Source organism: Stigmatopora nigra, chromosome 2 (assembly GCF_051989575.1).
Source record: "Stigmatopora nigra isolate UIUO_SnigA chromosome 2, RoL_Snig_1.1, whole genome shotgun sequence".
NCBI lineage: Eukaryota > Metazoa > Chordata > Actinopteri > Syngnathiformes > Syngnathidae > Stigmatopora > Stigmatopora nigra.
The window spans coordinates 18,964,581-18,982,145 of NC_135509.1; the positions used below are offsets into that span (position 1 = coordinate 18,964,581).

Genomic DNA, 17,565 nt, shown 5'->3' on the forward strand with positions numbered 1-17,565 from the left:
TCGAGTGAGTGATGCAAATATAAGTACTAATGTAATGTTTAAAATTCGCTACATAAACAGTTGGTGAGCAAAATTCTCCGACGAAAGATGGCCGCTACATACATATGCGGCTAACTTGGGCTTTAAGACATCTACCAACATATATGTGACTTCAACCTTGCTCACAGATGATTGGCTCCAAGCTTCAAACGTCACGCGGGTTCTCCTTTCGTCATTCCTATTTTGCGCATGCTCACCTGTGCACAGCACCATCATCAGTAGCAAGTCAATAGCAGCAAAGGAAAGGCATTGGACAGGAGTGAAGAGCAGCCTCCTTCCCTGCCAGCAAAGCCCCCCTCTTGGGTACACTTTTACTTACTGTTTTTTATTGTCCGTATTTATTGCATGTGGCTCCCCTTTTTGTCATTAATTATGCTTGAGCGCAATTTATAAACGATTGCCTGGTTATTTGAACGATTTCAGAGTTCATTGGACTTGCCCACTAATTGTATTATTGATCCCTTTCACGTTGTTTAATTGTAATTGTTGAGTAACCTTCAAACCGATTAATAAAATGACTTATTTCGCGAAAAATGGCTTCTCAGTTGCGCTTATCGTATCAGTGTACAACCTTCCAGGAAATGTCAGACCTTGGCTGTGTTTGCTCAGTGCTGCAGCTTCCTTTATCAACAGTTTTGCGTCCAATTTGAGTTGATTCCTTCGCTGCTTGAAATTACCATCGTGCTGTGATGAGCAAGATTGGGTATTTTTAAACCTTAATCAAATAAAGGGTATTCAGAAAATCTTTAAACCTTCTGAAGCAATTATTTTTTCTCTTAATAATTATATACATTCACCCTAAAGCTCGAGTTCTGTTAAATTGTGTAAGGATAAAACATAGACCCTTTAAAACGTCATTCATTTTCTGGACTGCTCGCGGGGGGTGCTGGAGCCTATCCCACTATCTATGAGGACCATAAATTCTTTCAGGAAGAGTGACCGGTTTCAGGCGACACAATCAAAGATGGTTCTCAACAATAGGTAATAGAAATGAACAAAGACTTTCTCAAAACAACAAATCATTAAAATGTGACATGGTTAAACTTGTGCTTCCCCAATTGTAGATTCAAATCAGGTGCTGTTGTATCTTGCACACGTAAATCACTGTTCAATTACCTATCCAAATGTATTTAGATATTCATGCGATCCTCTGTGAAAACAGGAAATAATAATGCATGGGCGTATAAAGACACACAGAGAAAGTTGGGGAAATTGGGAGCTTTCTCTTGCCCCTGCTAGCAATATCAGAAGTCAGGTCTATGCAACTTATTTGATTTTAAAGTGCACCTCTCCAGTGAGTGTATATTTGTAGTGTTGTAGTACATTTACCAGACATTACAACATTAAAGGACACGTAAGATAAAATTTGATTCTGTTCTATATCGGTCTATTGTGGTGCTCCAGCCAACACTAATCACATTCTGTATCTTCTGTCAGCCACTTCTTCTTGTCATACATTTATTATGGTATGCGGTGTGGTTAAGTTCTAACCCAGCTGATGACCGAGCTGCTTTTTGTTAAACTTTAGTATTTTAATGTGTCGGAAGGTTACATACACATGCAGTGGAGCAAATAAGTATTTAGTCAACTACCAATTGTGCAGGTTCTCCTACTTGAAAAGGATTAGAGAGGCCTGTAATTGTCAACATTGGTGAACTTCAACCATGCGAGACAGAATGTGGAAGAAAAAAAAATGAAAATCACATTGTTTGATTTTTAAAGAATTTATTTCCAAATTAGAATGGAAAATAGGTATTTGGTCACCTAAAAACTAGCAAGAATTCTGGCTGTCAAAGAGGTCTAACTTTTTCTAACCTGGTTTCCACTCGTTACCTGTATACCATCTGTTTTTACCTATTATCAGTATAAAAAAACACCTGTCTACAACCTCAGTCTTTCACACTCCAAACTCCACTTTGGCCAAGACGAAAGAGCTGTCGAAGGACATCAAAATAAATTGTACACCTGCACCAAGATGGGAAGACCGAGTCTGCAATATGTAAAATGCTTGGTGTAAAGAAATCAACTATGGGAGCAATTATTAGAAATTGTAAGACGTACAAGACTACTGATAATCTCCTTGGATCTGAGGGTCTGTGCAAGATCTCCCCCATGGCGTCAAAATGATAACAAGAACGGTGAGCAAAAATCCCAGAACCATACAGGGGGACCTAGTGAATGACCTACAGAAACATGGGACCACAGTAACAAAGGCTATTATCAGTAACACAATGCGCCACCAGGGACTGAAATCTTGCACTGACAGGCGTGTCTCCCTGCTGAAGCCAGTACACATCCAGGTCCGTCTGCGGTTCGCTAGAAGCATTTGGATGATCCAGAAGAGGACTGGGAGAATGTGTTGTGGTCAGTTGAAACCAAAATAGAACTTTGTGGTAGAAACACAGGTTCTCATCATTAGAGGAGAGAGGATACTGAATGCCCACTGTGAAGTATGGGGGTGGAAACATCTTGCTTTGGGGCTGTATTTCTGCAAAGTGACATGGAAAACTGATCTGTAGAGGAAAGAATGGATGGGGCAATGTATCAAGGGATTTTGAGTGAAAATCATCTTCCAGCAACAAAATGTGGGTGCGAATGCCATGCATCAAACACAATTTAACAATTTTGCTAACGGATTACTAATGAATTGAAAACAAATTGCTAACGTGTTGACCAGCACTGTTCAAGCTTTCCCCAAAGCTGGAATCAAATTCCTAGAATACACAACTCTGACTGACAGTGGAGCCTAGCATGTTAAACGCCAAACTCTTTATATCAGTGTACCTATTACCTCAATAAAGCATTGTCAAACTTAGTTTGCTCGTGCTGTCTTTAAAAAAAATCCCTAGTGCCTAGCCTAAAATATGCAAGCCGAAAGCATAACATAGGTATGCTAGCGGATAGCATAACATATGGTAGCCTAGTGTCATGCTAGCGCCTTATTGGAAGAAGCGTCCAATGTATTGACAAAAAAAAAACAGAAAATATACCCCTAAATGAGACTGCGCCCTATAACACGGTGCGTTTTATAGGTTTGAAAATACACTCGACCTTCGATCAGCCTTAACAACTTTTGCAGTGTTCTCGTTACCTCTGCGTCCTGCGTCTGATACGCACAGCTTTTCTTCCAGACGCACAATTTCAAGTAATGTGCTTTTTTCGGACGCAAAGAAATTTTTATCAAAAAAAACCCCAAAACACATATATCCGATAGCAAACCAATTTATTCCACATAATCTTTGCGAAATAATTCTCGCGAGACTAGCAGACACTAGCAGACGAAGGAGAGAAAGCGATAGCAAGAGTTTCGTAATAGTGTAAGAAAGATAAAAAATGTTTCAGAAAAAGCAAAACAGTCTGGATAGTTATTTCGCAGTTAAAAATACAACTAGTAAGAAAAGAACTGCAGAAGATTCGATCGATGATCATGAAGCAAAACGGGGGAAGCAAGGAAAAATACGCACATTTCAAAAGACTTTTGGCTGCAAAGAGAGGAGGATCTACGAGTTGAAAGACTAGTACAATGATAAATAAACCCTAACCCTAAACCATATAATAAATAAATTAAATCTGAATGTTTATATATCGTTGTTTATGTTTTATTTGCATCTGTAGTATGTTGGGACTCGTGACAAGTTTCCTGGGACGCACAGTTTTCAGACAAGCGAATCCCTGGGACTCGCAGTGTGCCAATTGTAAAATTATCACTGCTTTTGGGGAAGTCCTGAGATGGTTAACTCTACGAACACTTGTATCAAGGCTACTCGCGTCTGGCCAGTCAGACCGCATTTAACTATGCTAAGATGGCGCTGCCCTCAGTGAGCAATTGCAGGTGCAAGTATGTTAGTTTTTCAGGTTTTTATGCAAGATGTTTTTTTTTCTTGACTTTCATTAATTTTTTGGGTGTTTTATCCGTTTTTCTTTTCTCTATTTTGAAATAAATGACTGTATCGGCCGCATTGTCTTGCGTTATGGTGTTTTGTTTTTGTCACCTTGCAGTTCCGTGCATGTCAAGTCTAAATTGTGCGCTTATAAGCCGTACCCTTGATTCACTCATCATTTCTTGAGTTACAAATACGGTGTACATGCAAGAAAATACGGAATTCATTAATGTTAGAAATTTGATTATAGAATGCATTGTGCTTGCATTACATGGCCTTTTCAATGGCCACGGTTGTTTGAGTAGTGAGGTAAATGAAAGATATTTACCATTTTATAAATCCTTTTAATTGATCCCAAGATGATTTTGTGCCGATTGGGACTGCGACTCTTTTCCTCTCAGTCACGGGGGGCCGTGGTACGGCACTTCATCCTCTAATTAGCACTTGTATTGTAAACTCTTGTTTTTCACGGCCTACTTCCTTGTTTTACCCACTTTACATAACATATTTCAACATGTCACATGAAAAGCACAGCGAGTGTACATGTCTACAAACTTTTTAGTCATATACCCTCTCCTGGATCCCGTTCTCCTGTTGCACATTGGTTTTTAAAACGCTGATCCACTTTGTTAGATACATTATGTTAATTGTACAATTTCAATAGTTATGGATCTTTGTGAGCCTAATTAATTTTATATTTAATATTTTCTAATGTTCTTTGACAAGATTATATCATTTATTTTGTGTGTTACTATCTGTGATAGGGCTTTCAGAGTAAAGTTACCTTTTTCTCTGTAACTTCAATGTAACATTGATGACAGATATTGATATTGGCACCCATAAACAATAATTTACCCCAGAGAAAAGTACTATAATGTATTACTGTCTTTTTCTTGTTCACAGATGCAGAATGTGTCTCATCCATTTCAACTCAAATTTAAAATCAAGACAATCAAGACAAATGAAACCTCATGTAGTTCCACTTTCAACCTCCATTTTCCTCCTGCAAAACACTGACTAGTTGACTCTAAAACACAAGAGCAAAGGAGCAGTGTTGAGTTTATTAGAATGGACAACCTCATAGACCTCAACATGCCATCTGGGGTCACAACTCTAAATATCGCAAGTGACAACGTTCAGGGTCATTCGGACATTTTGTGCCCAGAGTATTCCTCTGCACCCGTGGCACCAACCAAAACAAGCTCCCATCACCATCTCAAAGAAGAAGAGGACAGCGATGCAACCGAGTCAGCAGACAGTGAAAATGACATGGACCCACCTTCAACTATGTGGGAACTGAGAAGATCTTCATTCTCATCTGTTCATAGCAGTGAGGACACTGATGCCGAAACCTTAGAGAGAAGAGAGTTCATGAAAACATATGTGGAGAAAGTCTTTCATGGAAGGTAAGGCACCAGAGGTAGGTAGAGTAGCCAAAATTTGCAGAATAATAATGTATAATGAAGTCATCAAAAATTAGTCATCCAAAAAATTTACTCACGTAAAAAACGTATTTGGTGAAAAGAATGCACAATTCATGAATAACTGCTGACAGTCTGAATTATACGTTTTTTCTTTTTTTCAATTTAAGGAGTGGTAACATTTTTTTCTCAGCATGTTATCTACTATAAGAACTTTTGATATTGTTATAGTGTACGATAACCCTGTAGCCACATGGGGGCATTTTGGGCAGAAATAAATTAAAATCTAATATTTATAATAAAGAGGCAAAATGACGACCGTAGTGTAGTAGAGTTAGAGTAGTTTTCTTCACAAATAGACAAGTTAAGGGTAAAAAGTATAACATAGTAAAACTATTCTTAGAAGTGCAATTTTCTCAAAAAGAAAACCCATCTCTGTAAGGCACTTTTTTGTTGTCATTAGTTGGTTTCCTTTAGGAATTACATGAAAAACGTAGTCCTCTGATATATGGCACATTGGCAAGTATAATACAGTAATACCTTGACATACGAATGTCCCGACATACGAGAAATACGAGTTTAGTTTAAGGTTAGATTAAATTTAGTTTTGAGTGTCTCTGCATCGTAATCCAAATTTATTTAAATTAGTTTGTGATATTAAGTTTCACCGGTGCAAAAAATCTGTTATTGTAGCTTTAGAAATGTTGTTTATCTGTTGTAATAATGTTTGTGTAGCTTTTATAAATCAATGTTCATGTTTTAATTACACTTGCACACTAGTGTTTTCAGTGCTGTTTCATTTTTTGATATCTGCACATATTTTCTCAGACAGGACCTAGAACAAGAAGAGAAAGCTCATTTTGGAGAACTATGCATTGGCAAAAATGGCAAAGGCAGGGAATGGTTTGCCAAATACGTCAATGCTCAGGTAAAATGAAAGAAAGAATACAGTTGTGGTCAAAAGTTTACATACACTTGTGGAGAACATAATGTCATGGCTCTCTTTAGTTTCCAATTATTTCTACAACTCAGATTTTTCTCTGATGGAGTGATTGGAACAGATACTTTTTTGTCACAAAAACATTCATGAAGTCTGATTCTTTTATGACCTTATTATAGATTAACAGAAAAAGTGATCAAATCTGCTGGGTCATAAATATACAGACAGCAACAAAATTTAGCAATTTTGGTGACTTAGAAAGTTGTGTCAGTGAAATGAGCTTCATAGCATGGCCTCTTAACTTCTTGAAAGATTGAGTGACTACAGGTGGTGACTTCTCTGAGGCCATTTAATTAGGGCTCATTGGATGCAAACGCTACAATCGGAAAGTCAAAGGAGCTCAGCATGGATCTGAAAAAGCAAATCCTTGACTTCAACAAGTCTGGAAAGTCCCTTGGAGCCATTTCAAAGCAGCTCCAGGTCCCAAGAGCAACATTGCAAACAATTGTTTGTAAGTATAAAGTGCATGGCACTGTTTTGTCACTGCCACGATCAGGAACAAAACACAGGCTATCACCAAAATTGGTCAGGAGGGTGAAGATTAAACCGAGAATCACCAAAAAGCAGATCTGCCAAGAGTTAGAAGCTGCTGGAACACAGGTGTCAGTGTCCACAGCCAAGCGTGTTTTTCATCTCCATGGACTGAGAGACTGCTGCGTAAGAAGGAAGCCCTTGCTCCAAAAGCGGGACCTTAAGGCAAGACTGAAGTTTACTGCTGATCTGTTTTCCTGCCAATGGAACTGGTGCTTTACAAAGAGTAAATGGAATAATGAAGAAGGAGGATTACCTTCAAATTCTTCAAGTTAACCTAAAGTCATCAGCCCGACGATTGGGTCTTGGGCGCAGTTGGGTGTTCCAACAGGACAATGACCCCAAACACACATCAAAAGTCATAATGGAATGGCTAAATCAGGCTAGAATTAAGGTTTTCGAATGGCCTTCCCAAAGTCCTGACTTAAACCCCATTGAGAACTTGTGGACAATGCTGTAAAAACATCTCCATGTCAGAAAGCCATCAAATTTAACTGAATTGCACCAATTCTATCAAGAGGAGTGGTCAAAGATTCAACCAGAAGCTTGCCAGAAGGTTGTGGATGGCTACCAAAAGCGCCTAATTGAAGTGAAAATGGTCAAGGGACATGTTACCAAATATAAGCGCTGCTGTATGTATATTTTTGACCCAGCAGATTTGATCCCTTTTTTTTCTGTTCACTCATAATAAATTCATAAAAGAACCAAACTTCATGAATGTTTTTTTGTGACAAAGTATCTGTTCCATTCAGAGAAAAATCATAGTTGTAGAAATAACTGGAAACTCAAGAAAGCCATGACATTGTTCTTCACAAGTGTATAAACTTTTGACCACAACTGTAAATCTAAAAAATCAGTCTACAATATTACCCAATGACCGAATTTTGATCTTTCAATAAAAGCACCCATTTGCTTTTTTAGACTGATGAACCTTCCTTTTCCATTGAAAATTATCAAATGTATATAAATATTGTACCATAAATTCATAATCAAATCATTTTTTTTCTTTCTTTGCCATGCACTCAGCGCTGCCACTCCAAATGTGTGAGTGAAGCTACCTTCTACCGACTAGTGCAGTCATTTGCAGTTGTGCTGTTTGAGTGAGTACATTTGTGGTTTGAAAGTAGAAAAATGTATATCTGTAAGAATTCTCATAATGTAATGTATGTATGAATGTACAAACGGCTGTTTTATGTTTTACAGATGCCACCAGATAGATGACTACAGGCCGGCAAAAAACCTCATGACTATGTGCTTTACGTACTACTACATTGGTAATTTCATTTTAAAGAATTGTAACAGACACAGTTGTAAAGCCACTTTGTTAATATGAAAAACCATCTCATCATCATCATCACATACAGTAGAGTGGAATATAAATTAAAAGTCCACATTAATTTAATGAATTACTTAATACCTCTTTGGATTTGTAATCTAGAACTCAAGGTTAAGTGACACTGCACTTTAATGTATTGCAATTCTATGGAACTATTTTTCTGTGAAGGAAAGTCCCGGCCCTCGCCTCTAGTGCTTCTTGAACAAGGTAGCGGTTCTCCAGCTGGTTTGGACTCATATTTAATCAAGGCCAACACTTGGCTCTCAGTTAAGAAGGATGCTGCTGAACGACTCCTTAAAAACTCATCGAAGACTGACGCCAAAGGCTTTTTTGGAGACTTGGAAAGCAAACTGAGAAGCTCAATCGCTCCAAAAACAGAGTAAGCTAAGAAACACTTTCTTGCTTTGATCATGTTTATGAACTTAATGTGTCACTGATCAAACGATTTCTCTTGCAACCATTGCAGGGATGGTGAAAATCAAGTTGATACAAAAACCAGGTCACCAGGTAAAAGTCATTAAAGTTAGAATCAGTATTTAAATATTTACTGTGTGCTTATAGGTATTATCTGTGAAACCCTTGTTTGTTTGTTGTTGTTTTTTTTACAAGTTGAGATATATTTACCTTTGATTTATTGACGGTAGCAATCCCTCAAAAGTATTTTCAAGATTCGTTCAATTTGATATGCATTATGCTATTTTCTCCATAGTATCAGCAGTTCCAGAAGAGAAAGTAGGAGAAAAGGTGTACCTTTACACCCACTTGAAGCAGCAACCCATCTGGTATGAGTATTTTCTTGTGCATATATGTCAAAAATGGGATATGGTATTTTTGCTAGTGTTTTGCCACGGCGAATATTTGTAACTCTTCAAATGATATAACCTACTTAAAGTATCCAAAATGTATTCACAATTTAGTTTTTTCAATTGTTTGCAGGCACACGTTGCGATTCTGGAATGCTGCGTTCTTTGATGCAGTTCATTGTGAAAGAAAAAAGAGGTCACCCACAACAAGGCAAGCTTAAGAATGATACAAGAGAAGATGAACTAGTGATTTAATCATTACCTTTTCAACTTAATATAATATTTAAATAGCTTTAATTTCTGAGGATAAAAACATTTCTTGCGTGATCGTGTGTGTGTGGGCACACTGCTCCTCTTCTGTACTCCTCTTTTTGCATGTCCACTTTAACCCTTGTCTTCTTGTGCCTTGCTGCCGAGCAGGGGAACTCAAGATGGAGAGAAAGATGAGAGGTCTGTCTTTCGTTTATCTGCCGCCTACCAAAAAAGGCTAATCGAAAATGTCCAAAAACTAATATGAGTCTTAATATAATAGCTTTTGACACTTGGATGTGTAGATTCTTGTGGATTTTGGTTACATGAAACAGATTCATATTTTAGTTCTTTCCTTTGTAAGTCTGTATTACAGTGGTACCTCCAAATACGAGCTTAATGCGTTCCGGGACTGAGCTCGTTTGTCGATTTACTCGTAACTCAAATGAACATTTCCCATAGAAATTAACTAAAAACACATGAATTCGTTGCAACCCTCTGAAAAAACACCAACACAGGATATTGGATTAGAAAAACATTTTTATTTGTTCTAATTCACCATCTATTAACAGGCTAACAAATAACTAATGGTTCAATAGTACTAAATGTGTTCAATAGTACTAAAATTAGACAGACTTTGTGGAGTGGAGGGAAAGGGACAGAGAGAGAGCAAGAGCGACCTATTGCACGGCAACGCACTCGTAACATAAGATAAACGAATTTGAATGAACTTGTATTACGATGCAGACACTCAAAAATAATTTTAATGTAACTAAACATAATTCTAATTTTGTTATAATTTTTTTACACCTTTCTTCATTTTTTTATTCTTTGCTTGGAATACAATGTTGACTTTCAACCTCTCAAGGGTTGTTTGCTTTGTCCCTCCAACGAAATATTCCGAAAATGATGCACACAAATGTCCTCACAATAGGCTAACGCACGACCACTTGCCAACTTGCCCGGGAATTGGTACTCCTCTCAGATTATTGAACAAGCCCCTGCCATTCTGCACTGACTAAGGAGAAAAAAACACTGGAAAAATGCTCCGCCCAGTGCTCCTAGAGATATTACACAAGGAAGTTGCAACCAGAAAGACAGTGCCAATGATGTTCTTATGAGGAGCCTCTCGCCTCTGTTGTATGCTCGTTTATCAAAATTTGTCTCGTATCTCAAGATAAAAATTTGCTCAATTTTACCCGTATCTCACTATGCTCGTATGTCAGGACACTCGTATGTCGAGGTATTCCTGTACCTGCGTTTGGATAGTAAGCATGAAGAAGGAAAAATGCCTCTGACTCCATAGGTTAGCTTGTAAGACCATATCTGTATGGCAGTGGGAGTTTGTGTAATGTTTTTATAAGACTATGCCATTTCCTATACTTTTTTGTTAGTACAAGTCAGTGTCATCAATACAGCATTTGATTTTAAGTGTTAACTCACTGCACTTAAGATTTTTTTTTCTAAACCATTAGTCTGATGGCAGTAAAATTAATGGATAATCTTTACAGAAGCACTAGTTTCTCTTCAGGCTTTAAAGTTGTAAATACTTATGATAAGCTATCAATATTATACAGTATCAAATATAGAACCCCTCCCATTTTGCACATATATAATCCTTCCCAGAAAAACACTGAATAAATCACAATTTATTCATCTTTCATATTACCCATCCTCGAAAGGGTTGCAGGGGTTGCTGGAGCCTAACCTAGCTGTCTTCGGGCGAAAGGTGGACTACACTCTAGACTGGTCGCCAGTCAGCCGTAGGGCACAGAGATAGACAAACGACCATCCGCACCCCCAATCATACCCCAACCAGTGGGAATTGAGCCCGCGCCTGCTCGCACCTAAGTCAGGCGAATGAACCTCTATACCAAGAGCCGGCCTAAATCACAATTTATTACAATGTAAAGCCATTCATGGTTAAACAACTACTAATAAAAGACCTGGGAAAGTGTCCATTTTTTTACTGCTACAGGGTCTCCGGTGTGAAGGTAGCAGGTGTAATAGAATTGGTTATCTCGTTCACATTAGTTACTAGTCACAGAAAGCTGAATGTTGGACCTCAATTTGGACATATTTACTACATTCCCATATAAAGGGATGTACATTGAGGAATTTTGTGAGATGTTTTCTTCGGGTGTCACAGGGTCCTATTGGCATATAGAGAGAGAGCAGAAGAATCACAGAAAGTTATGAATTTGAATATCTACTATGTTGCTTTTTAAAGAAAGGGATATTTTTAATGAATTGGTGACACATTAAATGAAAAGACTTGCATTCTGAATTTTTGAGAAACTTAGATATTTTTTCAGAATTTTCCCCCAAAAGTGCTGATTTGAGTACTAGTGTATGTGAAATTTGAAGGACGTTTCAATCCTGATGGCCCAATATTTGAGGGCTCTATGTTATTTTCTGCACGGTGATGAGTGGCCATCACATCTTCCGCATACTTCAGAGATTGTGAAGGGTTCAATCCCTGGTCTGCCCCTCGTGTGTGAAGTTTGCATATTTTCCTCTGTCCTGTGTGGGTTTTGTCTGGGTAATTCAGCTTCCGCCCACATCTGAAAAGCATGCATGTAGTGCTGATTTATCACTCCACTAGGTGTAAGTGTTCGTGATTGATTGTTTATCTCCTTGTCCCCTTTTAAAAATGATAGAGATTACATTTTTCATGACCTTTTTTCCCTTGGAATTTCTGAAGACAAACTTTTTTTCTGTCAACAGGGATAAATGGTGTCACATGACCCAAGAGGAAAGGGACGACACTTCAAAAATGGATGAGAACATTGCCTTTGGGCAGCTGGGGTAAGGAAATGGCCGACTGGCCTGTCCTTGTCTTAAAAATTGAAAACTTTATAGGTTTACAGTTCAATTGATGATCTTTGCTAATACTACGTGCATGGCCCCACTCTGAAATGTAATGGGGGTGGGGTGTGTGTGGGTGTTTGTGTGTATATGTGTATGTATGTACGTATATAATAAAGATATAAGGAGTTCAGCCAAGTGACTTCGCCACCAATGCTTGGTTCCATCTCTTTGTCAGAGTTGTCGTGGTGGGGTTCCGTAATATTGATTCCAGTTTAGACGAAAGCTCAAACTGCGGTGCTCACTGCACTTTGACCCAGACATTCGCAATCCATTCCAGATCGTCCAAAACTCGTGCGATGGGCGGTTACAAGTGCTTCTAGCACAAGGAAGGTAACTGCCTTGCTACTCGTCTGCGCGCCGCCATTTTACCACAGTTAAATGTGCTCTGACTGGCCAGACGAGAGTAGCCTTGCTACGCGTTCGTAGTGTTTACCATGTCAGCATATCACAATAGTTATTAAGGCTGATTGCAGGGCTTGTGGTCAATCATTAAAATATCAGCCTTGAACCATGCATTGTGTGTATGTCATGCTATCATTGTATCCAGAGACTTGGTGAAAAGTAGACCGCGACAGACACACTTCCTGGTTGTACTGTTCTCATGACTTCCTATTTGAATTTGTCTACGTGCAAGCAACATCCTTTGGAAATGTGAAATTCAGCAGATGATTCATACAGTATCTCAGAAATACCACATGCGATGATTTTTTTCAAGATTTTCCCTTCAAATTTAATATTTTGCATTTCTAAATACAGGCATATTAACTTCCTTACTATATAGACCCTATTAATGTGCTTTTGATTCATAAAGTATCTCTGAAATAGGCAATTTTAAGGGTGTGACTTGTATGCGGAGGCGGCTTATATGCGAGTAAATACGGTATGTTACGTTGTGAATTAAATCAACAAGTAACTTCTCAATGAATTGATATATCTTAATATTTTTATCATGAAAATTGGTCACCTTAACCCACACTTGGATTTCTATCATGGCACTTGCTCAGGTAAGTTTTTAGTTTTTCAGTGATTTATCCAATTAGTGAACATTATTGATTCAAGAGTTGAAAAAAACAATGAATTTCATTTGCAGCAGTTACAAGACACACGTTGGAAAATAGTTTGCTATTAGCGACAGGACTGACATCAGAATTTTTCTTTTTTTTTTTTTGTTTTAAATCTCTGAAACCTTCTTATATGCTATTCTGCATGTACCTGTGTTTGTTTTCCAGGACATTTACCCACAACATGCTGGCATTTTGTCTCAGCAAAAACCTCTGCAATGATTTTCTAAAAAAGCAGGCAGTCATTGGAAATCTGAATGAAGGTAATACATTTAAATGTACACATTCTAGGTCCAATAAATTTGGGACATTGTCCAAAATGGATTGAAAATACAATGATTTGCAAATTTTAGTAGCCAAGGAGAGAAATACAAAAAAGCATCACATTTCCTTTTAATAACACTCAATAAATGTAAACCTTCTATAGTAGTGAAAGGGTTGTAGGTGGAATTCTTTTCAATTTATGCTTGATGTACATATTCACTTATTTTATACTGAAGGGTATTTTTTGTTGTACAGTATATTCTGCTTCATTATAAGCCACACATTTTTATAAGAAGGTCAAGAAAGAAGAAAAGTATTTTTAAAATGTCGGTTTGCCTGCTTACAAAGTTGTCAATAGATGGTAATAGGTGACATGGGCTGTGATTATGCAGAGGAAATGGATGGATGGAATTTGTAAATCATTGTTTTAGAGATGGACATATTTACTGTAAATGATTATGTGAACAAAATTGCAAGATTATTTGAATATGCAAATCAGGAATTTCTTGGGACTTTAATATTACACAAATACTCAAAAACAATGGCACTACTACTACTTCCAAGCGTAGCCATTTTATCACATCAGTTATACCCATACAAAAAAATTGACTCAAACACAGGTCCATTGGACAACGGATTGTCACAAGGAAGAGCAGGCAATCCTGGATGTTCGTATTATATTAGCTAAAACAAAAATGACATTGAGAAAAATGCCGGCCACCATATGAAAAATCCAGAATTTATATTTTCTGTTCGATGGCATATCTGAATAAAATCATTTTTCTTTTGTCTTTGTTTTAAACTAAAAAGTAATATACTTTCTGTTGTTATGGACATGATAAAGGTGATGTTTGATGGTGAATTGAATTGACAATGTACGTTTATTCTATTCTGGAGTTTTACAAATTACCAACAAGATTAAAAATAACATCCTGTCTATCTTTGCAGAACAGTACAAGTTGTTAAGTGACAATATCGAGAAAATGGCGACAGAGTGATGACACGTTCAATTTCTAAGTCTCCAGGCTTCGCACGAGCCAGGCCTAGCAGACGTCAACTGAATTAGAATACACATTACTCTGGTGAACTATATCATAGTTGTTGGAAAGCCTGTCTGTCCAATCTGATTGTGTTCTTTTCATAACACCCTATATTTGCAATATTACAACATATAATCTGCTTTTACTACTGCTTTATTGTTTAGAGTATATCAACTCTTTGTCTGAAACTCCCATCTTTTTTTGTTTTGCAAAAACTGCTAAGCATAGGTTTTGTATATGGTGCAATAATCTAAAAAAAACTGTTATATGCTACTACCAATGACTGATTTATCTCTTCCCTAAGTTCCCTAACAAATTAACTGTACAATGTCATAGACTTCTTTGACATAAATAGTAATCGAACTTTGAGTAGCATCTAAAGCATCTAAACAGGACAGTTAGCTCACAAAGCAATTTGTCCTAATTAAAAAAAACAAAACAAAAAAAAACTAATCCACCACAGTATTCAAATTTCAATCATGTTAGGTTTCAAATGAAATATATCCATTTAAGTAATATTTGATCCGAGTCTGCAACATGTTGTATATCATAAAGAATGCCCTCTTCATTCATCTAGGTATACATATTGTGTGACGGTGTAAGGATTTTACATAATTTTGATCACATGTCAAACCGATTCCACCGAGGGCCCCAGTGGGTCCTTGTCTTCGTTCCAACCGATCCAGTTCCGACATTTTAACCAATCAGGGGTCTACTAAAATAAGTAGCACCTGACTTTAATTAATTGCCCTTTGAGGACTGGTTTGACACCCGTTTTACATCCTACTCTTACACCAATTAGTTTCTCTATCAGTTACTACAATAGTACAATTGTCCCATTATTATACTCCATAATCATATTTAAGGTGTTATATGGCAGAAAGAGCCTCACTCATAAATATCTGAAATAGTTATTACCAAATATTTAAAATTTTGACCAAAAAATACTGAGAGACTTCAGATTGCAGTTGCTGGTCTTAAACTGCCTTGGATTCAATTTTCAAATCATGACTGAAATAAAACAAACTTTTGTCAACTCTATTGCCAAAATATTTCCATGTAGCATTTTCTTAAGTTATTTGTGCTCTCTAATTTATTATTGTATGCCTTTATACGGACAGACAAACAAATGTATTGATTTCGGAAGATTGACTGATTAACATTGTGTCATCGTCTAGTAGAGTAATAGTACTACAGTAACTTTAGTTTTCATTGGATTTGTACATTAGTGAACCATAAAAGTACTGGTGGTGATCCCTTAACACTATTAATGTGTTTAAACCTGAAGTTTAACATGAAACACCCACATGTACATGCCGATTTCAAATGTGTGTACTTTTGAGTACATTTTCATTGCACATTTCGTGTAGTTCAACTTTTTTGCCCGATTGCACTGTTTTACTTGTATGTTTTCAACAATGTCCATTGATGTGCTCCAATGTTTGCCACTTTAAAAATTGAGTTGTAATTAGGAAACCAGTTATTTTATGTTGTGTGCTTTTTTTTCTGGAGTGAGATTGAACTCACTCAGTGGCAGCTACAGGATGCTTTTTTTCTTTGTGTATTTTGTTTTCAGTATCTATTTTGCGGTCTGTTACAATATGCGTGTTGTTATTCGTGTTAGAAGCATTTAACTATATACAGTAATACCTTCACATACGAGTGCCCCGAAATACGAGCAATTTGAAATACCAGTAAAATTCTGAGCAGATATTTTCCTTTCGATACGAGACCAATGTTGAGATACGAGACAGCCAGGTGGCTGAGACATGAGAGGCTACTTATGATTTTTCGCTGCATTTCCCTCGTGTAAAGATCTCTTGGAGCACCGGGCGGAGTGTTGCATTTTTTGCGTTAACTTGTGCAGAATTAAGGGGAAAAACAATGAGTACGAAGCAAGCAGATGGAATGAAGGGTAGAGCGAAGAAAAGGCGTATGTTGGCCATCGATATTAAGCATATAATAATCGAAAAACATGAGCGGTGTATGCGTCACGGAGCTGGCTCACCAATACGAGAGTTTTGCAACAATATGCACCATCCTAAAGCAGAAGGACACTATTAAGAATATCAAGCCTTCCAAAGGCTAACCATTATCTCCAAGATGTACAGTGACATTCATAACGAGATGGAGAGCCTTTTTTAATATGGATAAAAAAATAAACACTGGAATTTATTCATGAATTTAAAAGCAGAGCAACCATCTGAAAAGGGGAGCCTTCTAAACCACCAGAACAGTTCATTTAATTTAAATTTATGTTTTCGTATGTGATGTTAGGAACACGTTACCATCCAACAAGTGTCTCTTTGTTTCTCACTCTCCCTCCCCCCTGCGCACACCTCGCCTTGTACTGAATAATGTCTCATTTTAGTGTTAAACATCATAACCACTAGTTATTTGTTATTCTGTTAGTAGATAGTGAATTAGAACCAGTAACAATGTTTTTCCATTGTAACATCCTGTTTTTTGGTGTTTTTCCAGAGTGGGTGAACAAATTAACTTTCATTTATTTAATTGCTATGGGAGACGTTGATTTGAGATACGAGTAAATCGACATACAAGGTCAGTCTTGGACACATCAAGCTTGTATCTCAAGGTATTTCTGTATTCAAGTCTTTAGCAGATGTATATCAAGATATCAAAGTAGGGTCTCTTAAATTCATACATAGTAACAATTCATGAGCATAGCACTCACGAAATGGAAACAAAGTTTATATTTTAACTGACTGACTGTAGCTCCCTCTTGAGTTGTCAGATTTGTATTCATATGAGCATATTGGGTTTTTCTCTTGAATGTTTTTGTATGCATGAAAAAGTTAACATTGAATCAACATGCTGTAATAAATATATTTTATGGATTTGTGAGTAGTTTCAATGAAATAATAAATATAATACACATACTGTAACACAGGAACCATTATAGTTGTTTACAGTCCTTTACATGCCACCAAAACTACTGCATTTATCAGGTTCACACAAATGAATAATGTATCCATTCCCTTTAATCTGTTAGCATTTTGGTCTATCATAGGCTCCATTTCAAAACCAATGATTGTTCTTCAGTTTGCT

The 17,565-nt window shown here is 37.2% G+C and overlaps 1 protein-coding gene across 1 annotated transcript; it reads left to right on the forward strand.

The window, feature by feature from the left end:
- Positions 1-228: 228 nt before the first annotated feature.
- On the forward strand, positions 229-17,354 carry kiaa0513 (KIAA0513 ortholog). Its single transcript, XM_077710617.1, has 12 exons — positions 229-342; positions 4,824-5,326; positions 6,170-6,269; positions 7,899-7,972; positions 8,076-8,146; positions 8,377-8,587; positions 8,675-8,715; positions 8,918-8,990; positions 9,145-9,222; positions 11,988-12,068; positions 13,361-13,455; positions 14,405-17,354. The coding sequence occupies exons 2-12, from the start codon at positions 4,989-4,991 to the stop codon at positions 14,452-14,454; spliced, it is 1,212 nt and encodes a 403-aa protein (XP_077566743.1). The 5' UTR covers positions 229-342; positions 4,824-4,988; the 3' UTR covers positions 14,455-17,354.
- Positions 17,355-17,565: the final 211 nt, after the last annotated feature.